Source organism: Aotus nancymaae, unplaced genomic scaffold (assembly GCF_030222135.1).
Source record: "Aotus nancymaae isolate 86718 unplaced genomic scaffold, 86718_ANA_hifiasm-v0.15.2.pri h1tg000025l, whole genome shotgun sequence".
NCBI classification, from domain to species: domain Eukaryota; kingdom Metazoa; phylum Chordata; class Mammalia; order Primates; family Aotidae; genus Aotus; species Aotus nancymaae.
The window spans coordinates 29,628,262-29,644,154 of NW_026988438.1; the positions used below are offsets into that span (position 1 = coordinate 29,628,262).

Sequence of the window (15,893 nt, forward strand, 5' to 3'; positions counted from 1 at the left end):
GGCAGAGGGGGCAGACGCCCTGCTGTGCCACCCTGGCTTAGCAGAGCCAAGGGCCTGTGGAAGCCTCAGACTTCACTAGCCCCGGCCCTCACGGGAGGCGGGCGCTGCTGCTTCTCTTCCAGGGCTGGTGCTCTGGATGGGCTGGGTCCCACCCCCCATCCTTGTGTTCCCTTTGGGCTCAGACATGGAGACCCTGGGGAGGAGTCAGGTGGAGTCTGGATAAACCTTGCCTTAGGACAGCCTCCACGCCCCTCCAAACCCTGGCCCAGCTCTGACCCCCAGGGAATTCTTGCCATTCTGGAAACGGCTCTTCTGACAGGTGCTGCCGCTATATAGAACTAACAGGGAGAGTGGTGCAAATGGTCCATCATGTGAGAGGATGAAGAAAGTATTGGGCTGGCAGTCGAAGAGGCCAGGGCTAGTGAAGATATCTTTGGAGAGAAGCATCCATGTGCTGGGGTCCCCTGCCCCGACCCATGGGGAGCAGAGAGGGTGAATCTCCACTACTAAAGCCAAGGGAGGGAGGCTTCAAGGAGACTGCCTGAAAGCCTGGTGTGTACCCCCAGGGTATGGGACACTCCCATGGAGTGGGGAAGGTTAAAGGTGAGCAGTTCCTGACAGTGACAGAGCAGGAGATGGGCTACGTGGGGAAGGTCTGATCTCTGGGATTTGGGAGGCAATGATATGTCGGTACTTTGCACAGTTCAAGTGTGGATCCTGCAGAAGGAAGACTCAGGTCTTCCATAAAGGAGGTGGAGGAGAGGTTGGCTCCGGCAGAGGGGCTGGAGAGCTGCCATAGCAGCAGTTGGAGGGTGGATCAGCTGACTTGGGGAAGTCCCTAGCGGTGGGAGCCCCCTTATAAAAGAGGTGGCCAGCACTTCGTATGTGCCCATCAGAGGGCCCACAGCAACACCCAGCACCACTGCAAGACAGGTTAAGACCTTGCTGCCCTGCCCCTCCTCCCCGGAGGAGCCACAGCCAGCTTGAGCATCTGGGGAGGACTCCAAGGGCATGGTGGAAAGGTGACAAAAGCTAACTACAATTCCCTCTCCCAAAATGACCACTGCAAGAGGAGCGGAAACTTTCACATCATCTGGGCAGCTCTGGACCCTCTGAAACCCACCCACAGCCTCTCTAGAAAACTCCGTCCCTTTGGATGGAGATTGCCCAGGGGTGAGGAGTCAAGGGCCTGTATTTCATTCTTACAGGCTTGGTGTCAGCACCAAGGACTTGTCTCAGTATCTGGGTTTGGGGGAGGGTGGTGCTGGGCTTTGCTCATCTTCCATTCCAGGAAAACCTAGGCAAGGTGCATCAAACTGCACAGTGTACCAGACTTCTAGAGAAGCAGGTCTGTAATTTGTTGGAAATGGTCTTCTCAAGCAACAGTGGGAATAGTTTGTTTTCTCCAGCCCTGCCAAAGGGACCTTGGTCAGAAGGTTAAATGAGTTTCATTGAAAAGACACACTTTTCCTTCCCAGGCTGATAAACAAGGCTGCTGCTGGGAAACCGATTTCCTCTGCCTGGGCGCTCAGCTGGAGTGCCCTATCCCTGGCCAAGGAAAACAAATGCATAAACATTTCAGGGATATATAGGAAGCATTTCTGCTGGAAACCTGCTGTGAATGGCTGCTAAAGTTTACATAGCAAACCCCACCGGGGCCTCGGCACAGGCCGGACAGGACAGTCCCTACCCTCCCACTTCCCTCACGGCCTGGCTTGCTCTCCACCTGCCTCCCCAAAGACTGACAGTCAGGCCTCTACACATGTCCCATTCACAAGAACACCAGACAAGCTCTTTCGTCGTCACCACCAAATGCCAGTTTTACCTCCAACACGCCTGGCACCTAAATAAAGGGGTCTCCTGTAGTCAGCACTGCAGAGGGACACAGCTCCTGAGATGCTAGTGTCCTGAGCCCCAGGGGCACAAGGAAGCTGGGGATAGGCTGCTGTCCCGTGCTGGTGGCTCTCCTAGGCCTCTCTCTGGGCCAAGGCAGACACAGCAGGGGTACATCCCCTGGTTCCTGTGTGTACACACCCACCTCTGCACAGCCCCTCAGAGTCCCAACTGCAGCACTCACTGGGCACAGAGTGGGGTATGGGGATGGCAGCTCTCACATGGGCAGCCATGAGATAGAAGCCCCGAGAGGCTAGTGCTGTGCCCCTGGGCTCCTGCATCCAACCTGTTCTTGTGAACCACTGCAGAAGAGTCCTTCACTGTGCTTTTCACATGACCCTATCTCCCCACCCGCTTCTTCACTGGCAATGCCATTGCACTTCTGCGTGTTCTCATCTTTTTGAAACTCGTGGGATAACAAAACAAACAAGGCTCAGACTGCTATTCCTCTTCATGAGTGAATATCACACATTTCCTATTACAACTTATGCCATCTTTGCTCTGGAATGTGAGGGGCTTCACAGGCTCTGTCCACCCACATTTTCAGTCAGCCCTCTCCCCATATGCTTCCTGTCAGGTACCAGGGACCACACCCAGTCCCCAGTCCCTCTGTTTATCCCTGTCCTATTGCCCTTCCCACACCATAATGGCCAAGAGGTCCCTCCTTCTCCTTGGAAGGCTCTTCTCCCTCATCTACTTGGCCAGGTCCAGCCTACCCTCCAGGTCCACCTCCATTCTCCTGGGGCCTCACCAGGGCTCTGGGGAGTGAATCACCCCACCACCTTCCCCACACCAGCCATGATCAGCACAGACAGTGCAGGTCATGCCCTGGGCAGCAATAGAACAAATGTGTCTGGGCCCTTGACCTAGGTTTGACTCATTTTATAGAAAGCCAGCTACCAGAAATAATGAGTCCCCGGGGCCACATTGCAGGCCTGGGCGAGGGACCATCCAGCAGGGAGCATGGGAGGGATGCAGATGAAGGCAGAAGAAACCCTGGCAACCTCCTTCCAGTACCCAGCATTCATGGCTCAGCTGGGAGGGGACATAGCAACACACTGGGTCCCCAGCACGGTCCTGGGTGGGCCCTTCATGGAAGGGGCAGGGAGGCTCTGGATGCTTCTGCAGCCATGCTGACCCAGGCTAGGGTGACACTCTTCTCAGAGACTTGCCCCAGAGGCCTGGGGTTCAGCTGTCATCCTCGGTGATGAGTGGTGGACCACAGGGTTTACCCACATCCAGCGGTCACAGGATGGGGTCTGAGCCATTCCAGTTCACTGATGCCCCCTTCCACCTAAGCGTAGAGTGAGGAGAGGGAGGGAGGGAGGAAGGGGGAGGGGGGGGAGGGAGAGAGAGAGAGAGAGAGAGAGAGAGAGAGAGAGAGAGAGAGAGAGAGAGAGAGAGAGAGAGAGAGAGAGACATCAAGCTTCAGAGGCCCAGATGAGAGCCCATCTCTTTCCTCCACTTCCTGAAGGTTTTGTCTTGGAGGCTTCGAATAGTTCAGTTTCCATCCTGCTCATCTCAGCCCTCCAAACTCACACAGAAAACCACACACCAGTCTCTTATGAAACACAAATACACCCAGGACCCCAGAGCAATGGAGAGGTCAGTCGGCAGGTGATGCATCCTTTTGTGCCACAACCTATTTTGCACCTGCCACCGCTGGGCCCTCCACTGACATGAATGATCCACACACATCTGGACCAGCCGCTCTCCAGTGGGGCCCGATGGTTGGCACTATAGAAGCACCTGTGCAGTCCTAGATATGGCTGAGTGCAGAACAACGGGGAGACAGGGTGGGGAGGGGCCGGGGAGCTGGCAGGACCTTGTAAGGTAAGGGTTCTGGGATTTACTGAGAGTCACAGAAAGGTAGTGAAGGGCTGTGAGCAGTAACAGGACAGCTTTTTGTTTGCTTTTTACCAGAAGCAGCACGGAGTATAACTAAATTGCGGTCCAGGGTTAGAGACAACTGAATAAAATTTCGGTTGCAAAATAAAAGTTAGTTACTGACCATGACATTTCCTAACACTTGATTTTAACACATGGTGCTAATTTTCTGAAAACACTCAGAAGAATCAAATTAATAGAAGATGGAGTGCTTATGTCAAATCTGGCACTAGGTATATTATACATATACAGATATCCTAAGACTCTATATGAACTAGCAAACAGAAGTTGCATATCTCACAGCAGTTCTACGGTGCAGAGTTTGAGGCTGGAATTCATAAATGCTTTCCAAAGCATGAGGTTTGGGCAGGGAACAGACATCTTGTTTTCAAAACCTTTAGATTGAAGAAAATCTAACTGCCATGGAGGAAGAAAAAGGGGAAGCTTTTCTCACATCAACTGAACTGTACATCTACATCCAGAAAGTCTAGGACTCCTGACATTGGAACTGCGATAAGAAGGGTGTGAACAGGTTCTCTCAAAGTAACACAGTTGCATTTTCCAACAGAAGGCCTGGAAGCACCAAGGTGTCTCAGTCAATGGTTCATCCTCAACCCACTGTTCCCCATCTTTATGACACAGCCTAGACTTCTACTGAATCTTTCTTCCTTTCTTAGGCTTCTGCTCTTTGTCTTTCTTCAAGTCAGTGCTTTGCATCAATTGCCGCATCAAAGTCTCTGATTTTTAGGTTGAAAGTGTCCCTTCCAGAGGCAGCAAGGTTCATACTCACTCCGTTCTTCCAACTCACTTTCCTCTTGGTTACAGATAACTTCGTATCTGCAAAGACTGGATTTTCCCCTTGCATAGTCTGAATACTTTACACCATTCCATTTCTCTTCAAATGAGCAATAAGATTTCTTGTCATTTGGAGAAAAAAATCTTAGTGGAAATTCTGTGCTTCTTGTTCCCATAGAAAGGTTTGGTGTGGAAGATATTTGCATACAGCCCATTTGGGAGCAATTATATTGCATTCTCCTCCTGGCTCCACCCAGGGCTCTGTGACGATAGATGGCGCATACCATCGGAGAATGTGAGAATGTCACGTTCATTCTTGTTTAGACACAAGACGCAGACCTGCCCTATATTGTGCTCCCTAGTCAACAGCCCAAGAAATTTTCATTTGTCCCAATAGGAATGCTGAATTGTATCTTCTTGTTAAAACACTTGGCATACTTTGGGAGGCCGAGGCGGGTGGATCACGAGGTCAAGAGATCGAGACCATCCTGGTCAACATGGTGAAACCCCGTCTCTACTAAAAATACAAAAATTAGCTGGGCATGGTGGCGCGTGCCTGTAATCCCAGCTACTCAGGAGGCTGAGGCAGGAGAATTGCCTGAACCCAGGAGGCGGAGGTTGCGGTGAGCCGAGATCGCGCCATTGCACTCCAGCCTGGGTAACGAGCAAAACTCCGTCTCAAAAAAAAAAAAACAACACTTGGCATAAAAGGTTGAAACGGGTTGATGCTGGAAAACACACTCAGCCAGGAATGTTACACTGTTTGGGGCAACTGTGTCCCAAACTTTCTCCGCGTCTTCCTTCATGTCATTTGGTGACGTCCAGTGATGCTGAAAGATCTCACTCAAAATCGGGTTGTATGGCCTTTTGGCAACCAATCCTTTTCTGCCTGCATGAAAGCGTTTACCACCTGAATCATTTGATTCCTGGGATCCTTCTGGTCACAAATTCTTAGAAACAGATCTGGATGTGCAAAAAAAAAAATCTGCATACATTTTTGAAAGAGATTTTTCAAGAATAAATACTAAAAGAACTACCTTAGTGAGATCCATTCCTAGTCTAACCTGTGACAAGAAGTGCACAGTAACACTCTTATGTTCATCCACAACCCCACCTCCACTTCATCATCAATCGTTTTGAAGTGAAAAGGCCAGCATCATCACTTGTTCCACGGGATGTAGAAGAATTAAGTGCTTCTATGGTATCCAAGTGCTTCAGACTATTTACTGGGCTTCTGTGTGTCAAGTGGATCCAGAGGAGTCTACTGGGTTTTGGGGTTGAGCCACTTTGATGGAATTTATCCACATTATAGCATTCATCTTCACTGCTCAAATAAGTGACACAAGGGCTATATTTGGAGAGACTGGCTTGGCTTAGCAAAGTTGGACTGCTCCTCGGTGGTGAGTGCCCACTGCTGCTACTATTTGGGGGTGGAGTCTGATTACGTCCTATAGTAGCTAATACAGGACCAACCAGCAGGAAAATGGCCACTGCTCTGGCTTACACAACTGAGTAGGTTCTGGAGGTAAGCAGGCTGGGAAGGCATTGTGCTGACTGACCCCGGTTCCTGGGGACTGAATTCACCTATTACATCTGCTGGGTTAATAGCACTTTAGCAATCTGCAGCAACACAATGAGGGTTTGAGACTTTCACTGTTCTTGTTCTATTCATCATCTTTGCAGTTTGGAGTGTGTCATTAAAAAGCTTTTATTGTTCTATTAAGATTGATGGGTAAGCATTGAAATCTTGGACATTAAGGAAAACATCCTGAATCCAGACTCCCCAAGGGTGGTAGAAGGGAGGCAGGAAGGAGAGCAACATCCCAGCTCTCAGCCTGGTCCCCAGGGTCCTTCACCCCATCCCTCTGTATCCTTCCAAGCCTTTGCCCTCCCGACCCAGTCAGACTGACTGAAGTACCTCCTATGAGCTCCCAATTTAAAAATTTCTTGAATCCTGGCAAGATGTTTCAGTGCAGGAGTGAGTCACACTCGTGCCACTAGACAACATCTGTGTCACACCACAGTGGCTGAGTCTTACTGTCAGGCTGTTGAGTTGGGCTTGGTTTTGAGGCTTTTTACAGACATAACCAACCCTCCCCAACCAGTCAACAGGTGCAAATGCAAGGAGAGTACTGGAAACACCAGAGGGAAGCAGTCTGCAATTACAATAGAAAATCAAAGCAGAGAAATGATAAAAATTGAAAGGGCTGAGCCATGACGCAAGTTGTGCTTGTGTAGGGGATGAATCGAATCATTCCCCGACTGGAATGGTTCGAATGGTTCAAAAAGTCTGTGAGTCAATTATAAGGACAAGTAACAAGTGCTCTGCATATGCAACCAACTGGGGACAGGCAGAGAAAGGGGAGGGATGAAATGGAAACACCTCTGAGGAGCAGAAGAGCAGAATCAAAGTCCCAGACTCACTCATCAGTGCTAATGCAGGAGGCGGCTGACAGCCAGCCAGGTTTACAGCTGGGGCTCTCATCTCCTGCACCTTTGGCATTTTGGCTAATTCTTTGTTGTGGGGGCTGTCCTGTGCATTGTGAAATGTTTAGCAACCTCCCCCAGGGCTGTGACAACTAAAAATGTCCTCAGACATTGCCAAACAACCCCAGGGGCACAAAATCACCCCTCTGAGACCACTGGCTCCGTAAAAACACCATGGTCCCTGATGTTCAAGTCAACTCAAAATCACAGAGAAGGGCACTTCATGGCCGAAAATAAGGCCCTGTCTCCCCAGGGGCATCACGGCAACAGAGGGGTGGTCACCTGCCTTAACTGCTTTTCAGCATTGATGAACAGTGTTTTTCATGGGGCAAAAGATGCCTGACAGAGCCTGTGTCAGCCAGAAGACGGCAGGCCTGAGTTCAAAGCTCCTGACTGATAGAAACACATCCAGGGACTCCTCTTGCACACTTTGGATCCCCAGAAAAACAGGCCCGAGTGAAAGTTTCCATTCCTGTGCTCCAGCCATTAGGAACCAGGAGCAGTTCTAGGATGAGCCATGTGGATATCCCTCACCCGTGGGTCTTAACCCCTGCTGCGCCCTGCCAGGTCCAGCATCCTGCACGATGGGAACCAGATTCCTCTTTGCAGAAGTGTTCTCTGACTGCCAGGCCACCCACGGGTTCCTGTCAGCACCCAGGCCAGGCTCCAAGACAAAGCTAGTTTCAGCAGTGCCTGAAGCTTAGGCTCCGGGTGGAGGTGGTAGGAGGGGGTGCCGCTGCATGAACACCACCCTCCCAGGTCAGTTGCTCCTCCTGGATGCCTGCTTAGGGAGCGGCCCCGCCCTCCTGAGCACTCATCGAGGAAACCATGGTCTTTGCTCAGGCTTCCAAGCCCTGCCTTGCCTTCGCTCTGCCTGCTCCTGAGCCCTGGCTCAACTTGCCATCTGATTCTTCCTCCTCCCTAACACATTCCTAGAGGCCCTTGCGGCTCACAGGAAAGGGAGTGCTCCCACAGTTCTTCTCTCAACCTCACAGCAGCTCAGGAGAGGGATCCTTAGACCCTAGGGACAGATGGAGGAAACTAAGGCTGGGAGCAGAACCAGACCTTCTGGAGCTCACACAGCATGATGACTGCAGAGCCAGCACAGGGCGGGTGAGTGTGGGCAGCAGGGCATGGGAAGAGGGCTGGTGTGGACAGTGGGGAGTGACAGTGCCCAGAGAATGCTCCTTAAATGGGTGGGAGGCACTATGGACAGAGAGCCTGGGCAAAAGGGTGTCAGCATGGAAGCTGAATGGGAGGCTGTGCAGGCAGTGGAGGCAGCTGAGGGAGGCGGGTGCTCTGCCTCAGCCCCTCAAAGGCACCATTCCCAGCTGGAATTACATTTTCAATTTCTTGTCTGAGCCTCCAAACAGAAACATCTGTGCCCCAGCCCCAGGCTCCGGTTATGAGTTCTTTCTCCTTTCCTCTGGACTGTTGACAACCGTTTCATTTTCCTCACTTTAGCTAGGCTGGAAGCATGAGAGGTCACTGTGTGTATCTTGTTTGGAAATGACCATAAATTAGCCTGTTTTTGCTGAGATGGTTAGAGTACAACGGAGGGGGAAGGGGACAGACCCCACATTCCTGACACAAGCAAAGGTAACAGGAGACTCTCTCAGGCCGAGATTTGCGTCACACCAAAGTGCAGAGACACATGGGGTCTGGGGATGGTTTGAATTAGGGTGCTCTTCTCTGAAGGCAAAACCAAGCAGTCTGGGCTTGTGCAATGTCACCGTGGCAACAAAGCCAGGTGGTGGGAAGTCACTGCCCGCTCAGTGACCTTCCAATGGGCTGGGACAGCAAGAGACTAAGCTGCAGTCCCTAGAGCTTATGACTCAAGGTGTGGCTGGGACACGCACCTCCGTTCTAAAGGTCCCCATCTCCCTGTCTGTAAAAGAAGAGGTGATAACAGGTGGCGCCCAAAGCCTTTCTGTAGAGCCAAGCAAGCTGCCAGCCAACCAACCAGCTGTGTGCATCAGGGAAGACAGGGCAACAGAGCTGGGTTTAAGGGTGGGTGGTGCATCTTTCCCTGGACTCTAACAGGGTTGATTCTGAACTTGACTTGTAGCTGATGGCAAACTCCCTGAGAGCAGAATCAAGTCTTACTTAGCTGTTTCTTCCATACTGTCCAGCCCAGGGGTTATATGAGGGTTGACCTGATGTGAGGGAATTCCACGTGCCCACCACCCTGGCATACCCTGCAGCCTACCTAGGAGATGGACAAGATGCTGTAGGCACACAGCTGCATCTTATCAGCAGCTCGGGCTCTGACTCCAGCCTTTGAAATGACCTGAGCTCACGCCATGGCGTCATGTGTATCCCCTTCCTGACACGGTGGGGTCTTCCTACAGACAGCAGAACTTACCCCTAAGAGGCCAGACCTGCTGGAAGTGGGTCCTCAGTGACCTTGGAGGCCACTTTCCCTAGTCCCTTTGGGCTGTCTGAGAATCTGGGATGAAAACAGAGCACAAGCCTTTGTAATCCTACCTCTTGGACTAGGATTCCATGAGGCTGGGCCTGCTGTCTCCCATTACAGCAGTATGCTACCTGAGGGTATGGGGGCAGTGTTCGCACTCTCCACTCACCTACTCAGCTTTTCTAGGAATAATTGCCCAGGTGGACCCACTATGACGGAGGATTGATGGGGAAAGTGGAACAGGCAGGCAGCTGGTGTCAGCAAAGCCCTAGCAGACATGGAACACTCTGACCTGGGGATGAGGGGATAGCTAATGGAGCCAGGAAGAGGGTACCCCTGGCCTAGTGCCTATGGTGGGCCAGAGAATCAATGCCTCACTTGATACCCAGCTCCCACAAGGCAGCGGGGGTTAGGAGGGGAGGGCACTGCCCTCACCTGTCACTCACCTCGTTCTCAAAGTGTGGTTCCGAGACCAGCAGCATCAGCATCACTTGAGAACTCCTTAAAAACGCAAATTCTTGGGCCCTACTCTGGACCTACTGAATCAAAAACTCAGAAACCCTGGGTGTGGAGCACAGTGATCTGTGTTTTAACACATTCTCCAGGTGACTCTGATGCCCCTGAAGCTTGAATGCCACTGCTCTGGAGCAGACCTTCTCCATGCATGAGCCACAAATGCATACCGGCTCCCCTCAGCCCGTGTGCCACGCAAATAGAACTATTTTCCATCCACGACTGCTCACGGAGATGCTGGGCCTCAGCCTTGTCCAAGCTTACACAACACTGAGCAGATGTAAAGCCAATGAAGGGCAGGGCCCTGGCCAAATCATGCAGCCTCTTTGCTTCCCACATCATCTCCCTACCATCTGCTTCCAAGTGGCCAAGGGGCAGGGGAAGGAACTCCTGGGAGATGGAGGCAGCCAACAGAAAAGGAAGAGGCATTTCAGGCCCCTGTACACACACTAAGACTCTTACTCTGGACTGAGCTCCATACAGGCCAAAGCCCTAGGTCAATCTCAAACAACTGCCAATTAGGGCTGAGCCCAAGAGGTCCAATCCTGGGCCCACACTGGGAGGTGCTTGGTGAGTCATACAGTGGAATAATTTCTGGTGAAAAACGAGTTACTCCAGAAGAGGCAGTGGAGAGGTCTCAAGTGGTGGGCCACCCCCTGGGAGGGGTACAGAGACACAGAGTCAGATGGAGGCCTTCAGAGAGGGTCCCAGGAGTTCCAGAGGCGAGCAGAGGCTGTGTCCAGCATGTAGTCGGAGCCCTGCTCAGCAGGCCCACCTGCAGGAAGGATGCCCTGTGGCCTCCCACACTGTCCTGCACAGATGCCAAGGCTGGTGTCACCTCCTGTCCCCACTGCTGCCTTTCTCTCATCACTTTGAATGAGCGGCCCTTTGTATACGAAAGGAAAGCAACCTGCAGGTGCCCTTAATCCTCCTGACGAAAGAACCACCGGCACATGACCCTGCAAGAATGCTTCATCACTGGCTCAGGGGGCAGGCAGGTGGATGGATGGACGGACAGACAGACAGACGGATGGATGGATAAATGGACAAAGCACACTGAGGATGTCTCAGCGTTCCTCCCACCTCCCCTTCCTGGTGTTTCCACCATGTGAACAGTTCTCTCTCTCTTTCTCTGCAGCTCCTCTCAAGGGCTCGCTTGCCTGTGGTGGGCATCAACCCTAAGGTTTGCTGTGCCCCTGGATCTCGGGCAGTCAGCATTGCAGGGCCTCGCCATTTTCCATTCCCCTGCCCCAACCTCAACCATTTCACAGGCAGAGAAATGGATATTCTCTGAGGTCACAGCAAATCAGGAGTAGCTGAGGTTATAACAGTGAACATGAACACTGTGGAGCACTTAGTAATGTCCCAGACACTCTTCACAAGGTCCGGTAAGCTAGGTACGCATCACCCCCATTTTACAGATGACAAAGTGAGGTGCAGGAAGGTGAGGTCCAGCGGCTCACAGCAGGGCTGGAACCCAGGCAACTTCTCTCCAGAGTCCGCACTCGTATAAAGGCCACCAGTTCCACTGCTCCCCAAGAAGGGACTAGGATCCAGGCCTCTCCCTCCCAGCCTGCTCTTCTTGTGAATGCTGAGGACCCCAGATCATTCCCCAGGGGCTTTGTAAAGGGCCTGCCGGGGAGAGGGGAGCACATCTAACACCAACGGCCCCACCAGTCCAGGGCCCACTCAGAGAATGCAGCAGGGAGGTGAGCCCCAACTCACCCCAGTTACCAAACATTCCCCTCCCCTCGCCTGAGCCTCAGCCTTCCCTTAAATACAGAGGGCCTTGTCAGAGGAGTCGAAGGCACCACCTGCTCTGAGGCCACGGGCACGCTGCTCAGTGTTCAGTGGCCAAGCTGCTCCTCCTGCTCCTCCTGCTCCTCTGGACGCAGAGGGTGCCGCTCCGGCAGCACCTCCAGGCACCACCTCCCGCCACCCCCATGCTGGGCCAGGCCACCCCAGCTTCCCATCCTGCTCAAGCCTCCCCCATCCTCAGGTAAGCACCCCTGTCCTGCCTCCTTCAGGTCTAATGGTACTCGCCACATTTGGCTGCTGCTGCCTTGAGGGAGGAGGGGCTTCAAGAGGTGCCTATTTAGCCCCACCCCCCACCATGAGGACAGCCTCAGAAGCTGTCAAGACGCATCACCACTGCACATCTCACCGAACCTGGGCCCCAGTGACCACAAGTGGAGAAAGCTGTGTCTTTCCAGTCACCACACCCCGTTTGAATCAGGGAGGTCCAGGAACCTATCCACCTTCCTGCAGGCCTGACCACCCCCAACCACAGCTCCTCAAAGCTATGCAGGGAGAGGCTCAAAGCCAGAGAGGGGCCTGACTCACTTGGTTCTGATGCAGAGCTCGAGGGGTGGGACAAGGTCGTTGTCTGTGTCCTCAGAGATGGTTTGGGTGGTATCTGGAAAGGAGAAGAGGCACACACACGTCACCCAGGGCCCTGTACTCACCCTGCGGTCAGCACAGACCACTCCCGGGACCTGACCCCTTCTAGTCCCTGTCCCCTCCTCTCCATCTCAACTGGACCCACCCTCATCCCTGACATCCATTCTCACCTGCACAACTCACTGGTCCCCACCCCTATGTCACTTCAGCTACACAATACTCTTTCTAAAAACATATCCGATTTCATTGCCCCCCGATTCCAGAACCTTCCATGGCTTCCAACTGCCTGAAGAAGAAATCCAAACTTGTCATGATAGTATTCAGGGTTATTTACCATGTGGTGTAGGCTTCACCCGACACCCTTAATGCCACCCACTGCTCAAGGCCCAGCTCTAGCCACCTCCTGCAGGAAGGCCCTGCTGGCATGCGCCCTCTGATTCCCCCCAAGTCTGGACGGTGGAGTGAGTCTGCACTGCTCTCTGTCATGGGGGGTGGCAATGGATATGAAGGCTGGTTCTGTGACCAGCCTGGAGGATCCCTGGGGACGGTGGTAGGGGCCGCACCAATAGTCAGCCGGATCTGCTCCTGCTGGTTGGCCAGGCCATCGTAGTAGTATAAGTCAAAGAGCCTCTCGGTCCTCCAGTCACGCAGGAGCCCTGGCTGCAGGCTGAAGAGGATGCTGAAGTGGCTCTCGCTGCACACCACCCAGATGGGGAACCTCGGGGTCTTCAGGAAGCAGCCAACCTGGATGAGGAAGAGGCCTGATGTGAACTGTTGGCCCCAGGGAAAGGGGCCAGGACATTTTTCTGTCTGACCCAAGGCAGGTTTGACCTCAGGAGGCTCTGTTGAAGATCACATCTGTGTCCGACGCTGGGAGCCCCCCATGCTGCTCAGGCCACTGTGCTGTTTCCCAGGACCACCCCTGCCCTGCCACCCCACCTGCTGCTGCTCGTACAGCCTCTGTCATACAGACCCAAGACCTGGCATCACCCACCCCCTCATCCCCCACATCTAGTAGTTCCCAGTACTGCCCATTCTGCATCCAAGAGCTCCCCGACTGCCAGCCTTTCCTCCTCAGATCTACTCAGCCTCCAACCTGCACCACAGCAGTGACCTCCTAACCAAGTCTTCCCACACACCGTAAGCAAATCCAGCTTGTCCACTGGCCTAGAGCTTGCTTGCCCTTGGACAGGCTGCATCTCCCAAATCCCTCATTGGAGCAGAAATGGTTTCCCCCTTCCAGCTCCCAAGGGGCACATCACTGGTTGCCCACCCACCTCAGCCTCATGCTAGACAGACTATACCCTGAAGTGCCAGGAGCCCAGGGACTAGAAGTGTTCTGTAAAGACAGGTAGGAATGGAGCCCTGGGGAGCCAGGAGGGAAAGGTCTCAGTGAGAAGTCTGTAGGGGTGCCAGGAATGGAGGGCCAGAGAAATTCAGGATGCAGCAGGGCACTGAGGTTGAGGCAACACTTGGATAAGGAGCATTCCGAGCAGGGGAATTTCATGGTGGAAGTGTGTTTGGGGAGGACGGATATGGAGGAATAAGCACCAGGGCCCTCGGCACATCGCTAGCCTCTTGCCTGCAATGGGAAGAGGAATGACAAGGGCCCCCTGTGAAGCCCTGAATGCCTGGCCTCTGTGCACTCTCCCCCAGTCCCCCAGGAAGCGACTCCTTGGGCGGCGCCTCTCCTGACCCTGGGCCCTGGTTTACTCAGCTATGTACGTGCCACTGGCCAGGCTGATTCTGGCCTAATCCCCACTAGCCCCAGGGAGATGTTTGCAGGCTCAGGTATTTACAGCTACAGCCTGTGGATTAAAGAAAGAATGGGAATTATTTTTCCAGTGGGGAGAAAGGCACTTTTTCCAGAGCCCTTTACAGGAGAATGGTTGGGCAGCTCCCGTCTCGGGCTGGGATGTCTCTGACAGAGGGGCTGTGCTCTGAAGGGCCTGAGCCAGGTCCCCAGTGAAATGCCTGCCCCTTTAAAGCTGCCTCCTCCAGAAGGCAGGAGGACAATCTTTACAATGCGCTCATCCTTTTCCTAAGGTTCCGGTGTCCCCTCCCCCCACCCCAGGCCTCCCCCCAGCGCTGTGTGACATTCAAGTGGACTGCAGAGCTCATTCCTTAGTGAAGTGTGGGGGAATTAGATGTCTTACAGGACGTGGCTGGACGTGCCTAAACCCCACGTAAACCTGGCTTCCGTTCCACGCTTCAAAGAGGCTTTTCTGGTGAGAGCATCGCCAGGAACGGGGAACCCTGACACAGGGACCCAGCGTTCATTCAGGGCAGGGAGAGAGCCCAGAAGCCAACCAGGGAGCAGGCCTTTGCATAATCAGCCACCCTGAATTTTCCAACAGAGGGGCAAAAGCGCAGCAATAACAGTCAAGAGATTAAGGGGAAAAAGCTGCCCAGAGAGTTTATAAATGAGTTTCCTCATTCAGGAGCCTCTTTCTAAGTGGGTGACATTTTCCAGAGATGAAATTCACTGCCTTTGAATTCCTGGGTAACCAAAGGCTTGACGTGAGGTCCGGGTTGCCAGGGGCGGGCCACATTTCCTACAGCACAGTCTGAGGCTTTCTCCTGGTGAGTGAACATGTAGCACTATTACGGATTACTTCATCTTCTGGGGTGGGGGTTGTGAATGGCCCAAAGCCATCCATGGACAGCCAGGTTAGAAGCACTCACTTAAAAGGATCAGCATTTACTGCATAGAGCTATGGTGTGTCATTTCTAAGGAGAGCAGTGGAGATACAGTGCTAATGGAAGCAAGCACAGTGCTGTCCTTAGGGAGCTTACCGGATAGAAGGGGGTGACACAGTAATTAAATAATCAAACTCAGACATTTCCACAGCACCTCAGTGAGTCCAAGATGCCCTCAGATTCACCATGATTATTTTTGTATCACTAAGTAAGAAAGAAAAAGTAGGTGTGTCAAAGTCTGACACACCATCAACTGTAATAACGCATCAACATTTCAGAAATGCTCAAATGTGGGAAAGTTTGCATCTTAAAGGTGATGAAATGTGATGCTTAAAATCCAGAGGCCTATGAAGGAAAGAATCAAGATGCCCTGATGGTGCCTGACAAGATATGGAGGGGACAATGAGAGGTACCCCCTACTTAGATGGGGTTATGAGAGCAGGAAAGGCTGCCTTTTAGGAAGTAACGTTTAAGTCAAAACGATGAGAGGGTAAAGCTAGGCAGGTGGAGGGTGCAGCATGTGCAAAGGACCGGAGGTGGGAGAGAGGCTGAGAGAAGCCCCAGAGTGGCACAGGCTGAGTCAGGAGAGGAAAGCAGGTGCAGCTCTGGCAGGGCCTTGGGGCTGGTGGGAAGTTTTGGATTTTAGTTTTCGCATTAGTCTGCTCAGGCTGCCATAACAAATACCACGGACTGGGTGGCATAAACAGCAGACATTTATTGTCTCACAGTTCTGGAGGCTGGAGGTCCAAGATGTCACCAGGTTTGTTTCTTAAGGCCTTGCTCCCGGGCTAGCAGATGGCTG

General features: G+C 52.7%; 1 protein-coding gene across 1 annotated transcript in view; it reads right to left on the bottom strand.

The window, feature by feature from the left end:
• Positions 1-2,759: 2,759 nt before the first annotated feature.
• Positions 2,760-15,893, bottom strand: part of MINDY4 (MINDY lysine 48 deubiquitinase 4) — a 128,249-nt gene continuing 115,115 nt past the window's right edge. Inside the window, exons 16-18 of the mRNA XM_012475127.2 lie at positions 12,955-13,135; positions 12,335-12,407; positions 2,760-3,187 (exon numbers count right to left, since the gene is read on the bottom strand). Coding sequence (XP_012330550.2) covers positions 3,139-3,187; positions 12,335-12,407; positions 12,955-13,135 — 303 coding nt within the window. The 3' untranslated portion in view covers positions 2,760-3,138. The remainder of the gene's footprint in view (positions 3,188-12,334; positions 12,408-12,954; positions 13,136-15,893) is intronic.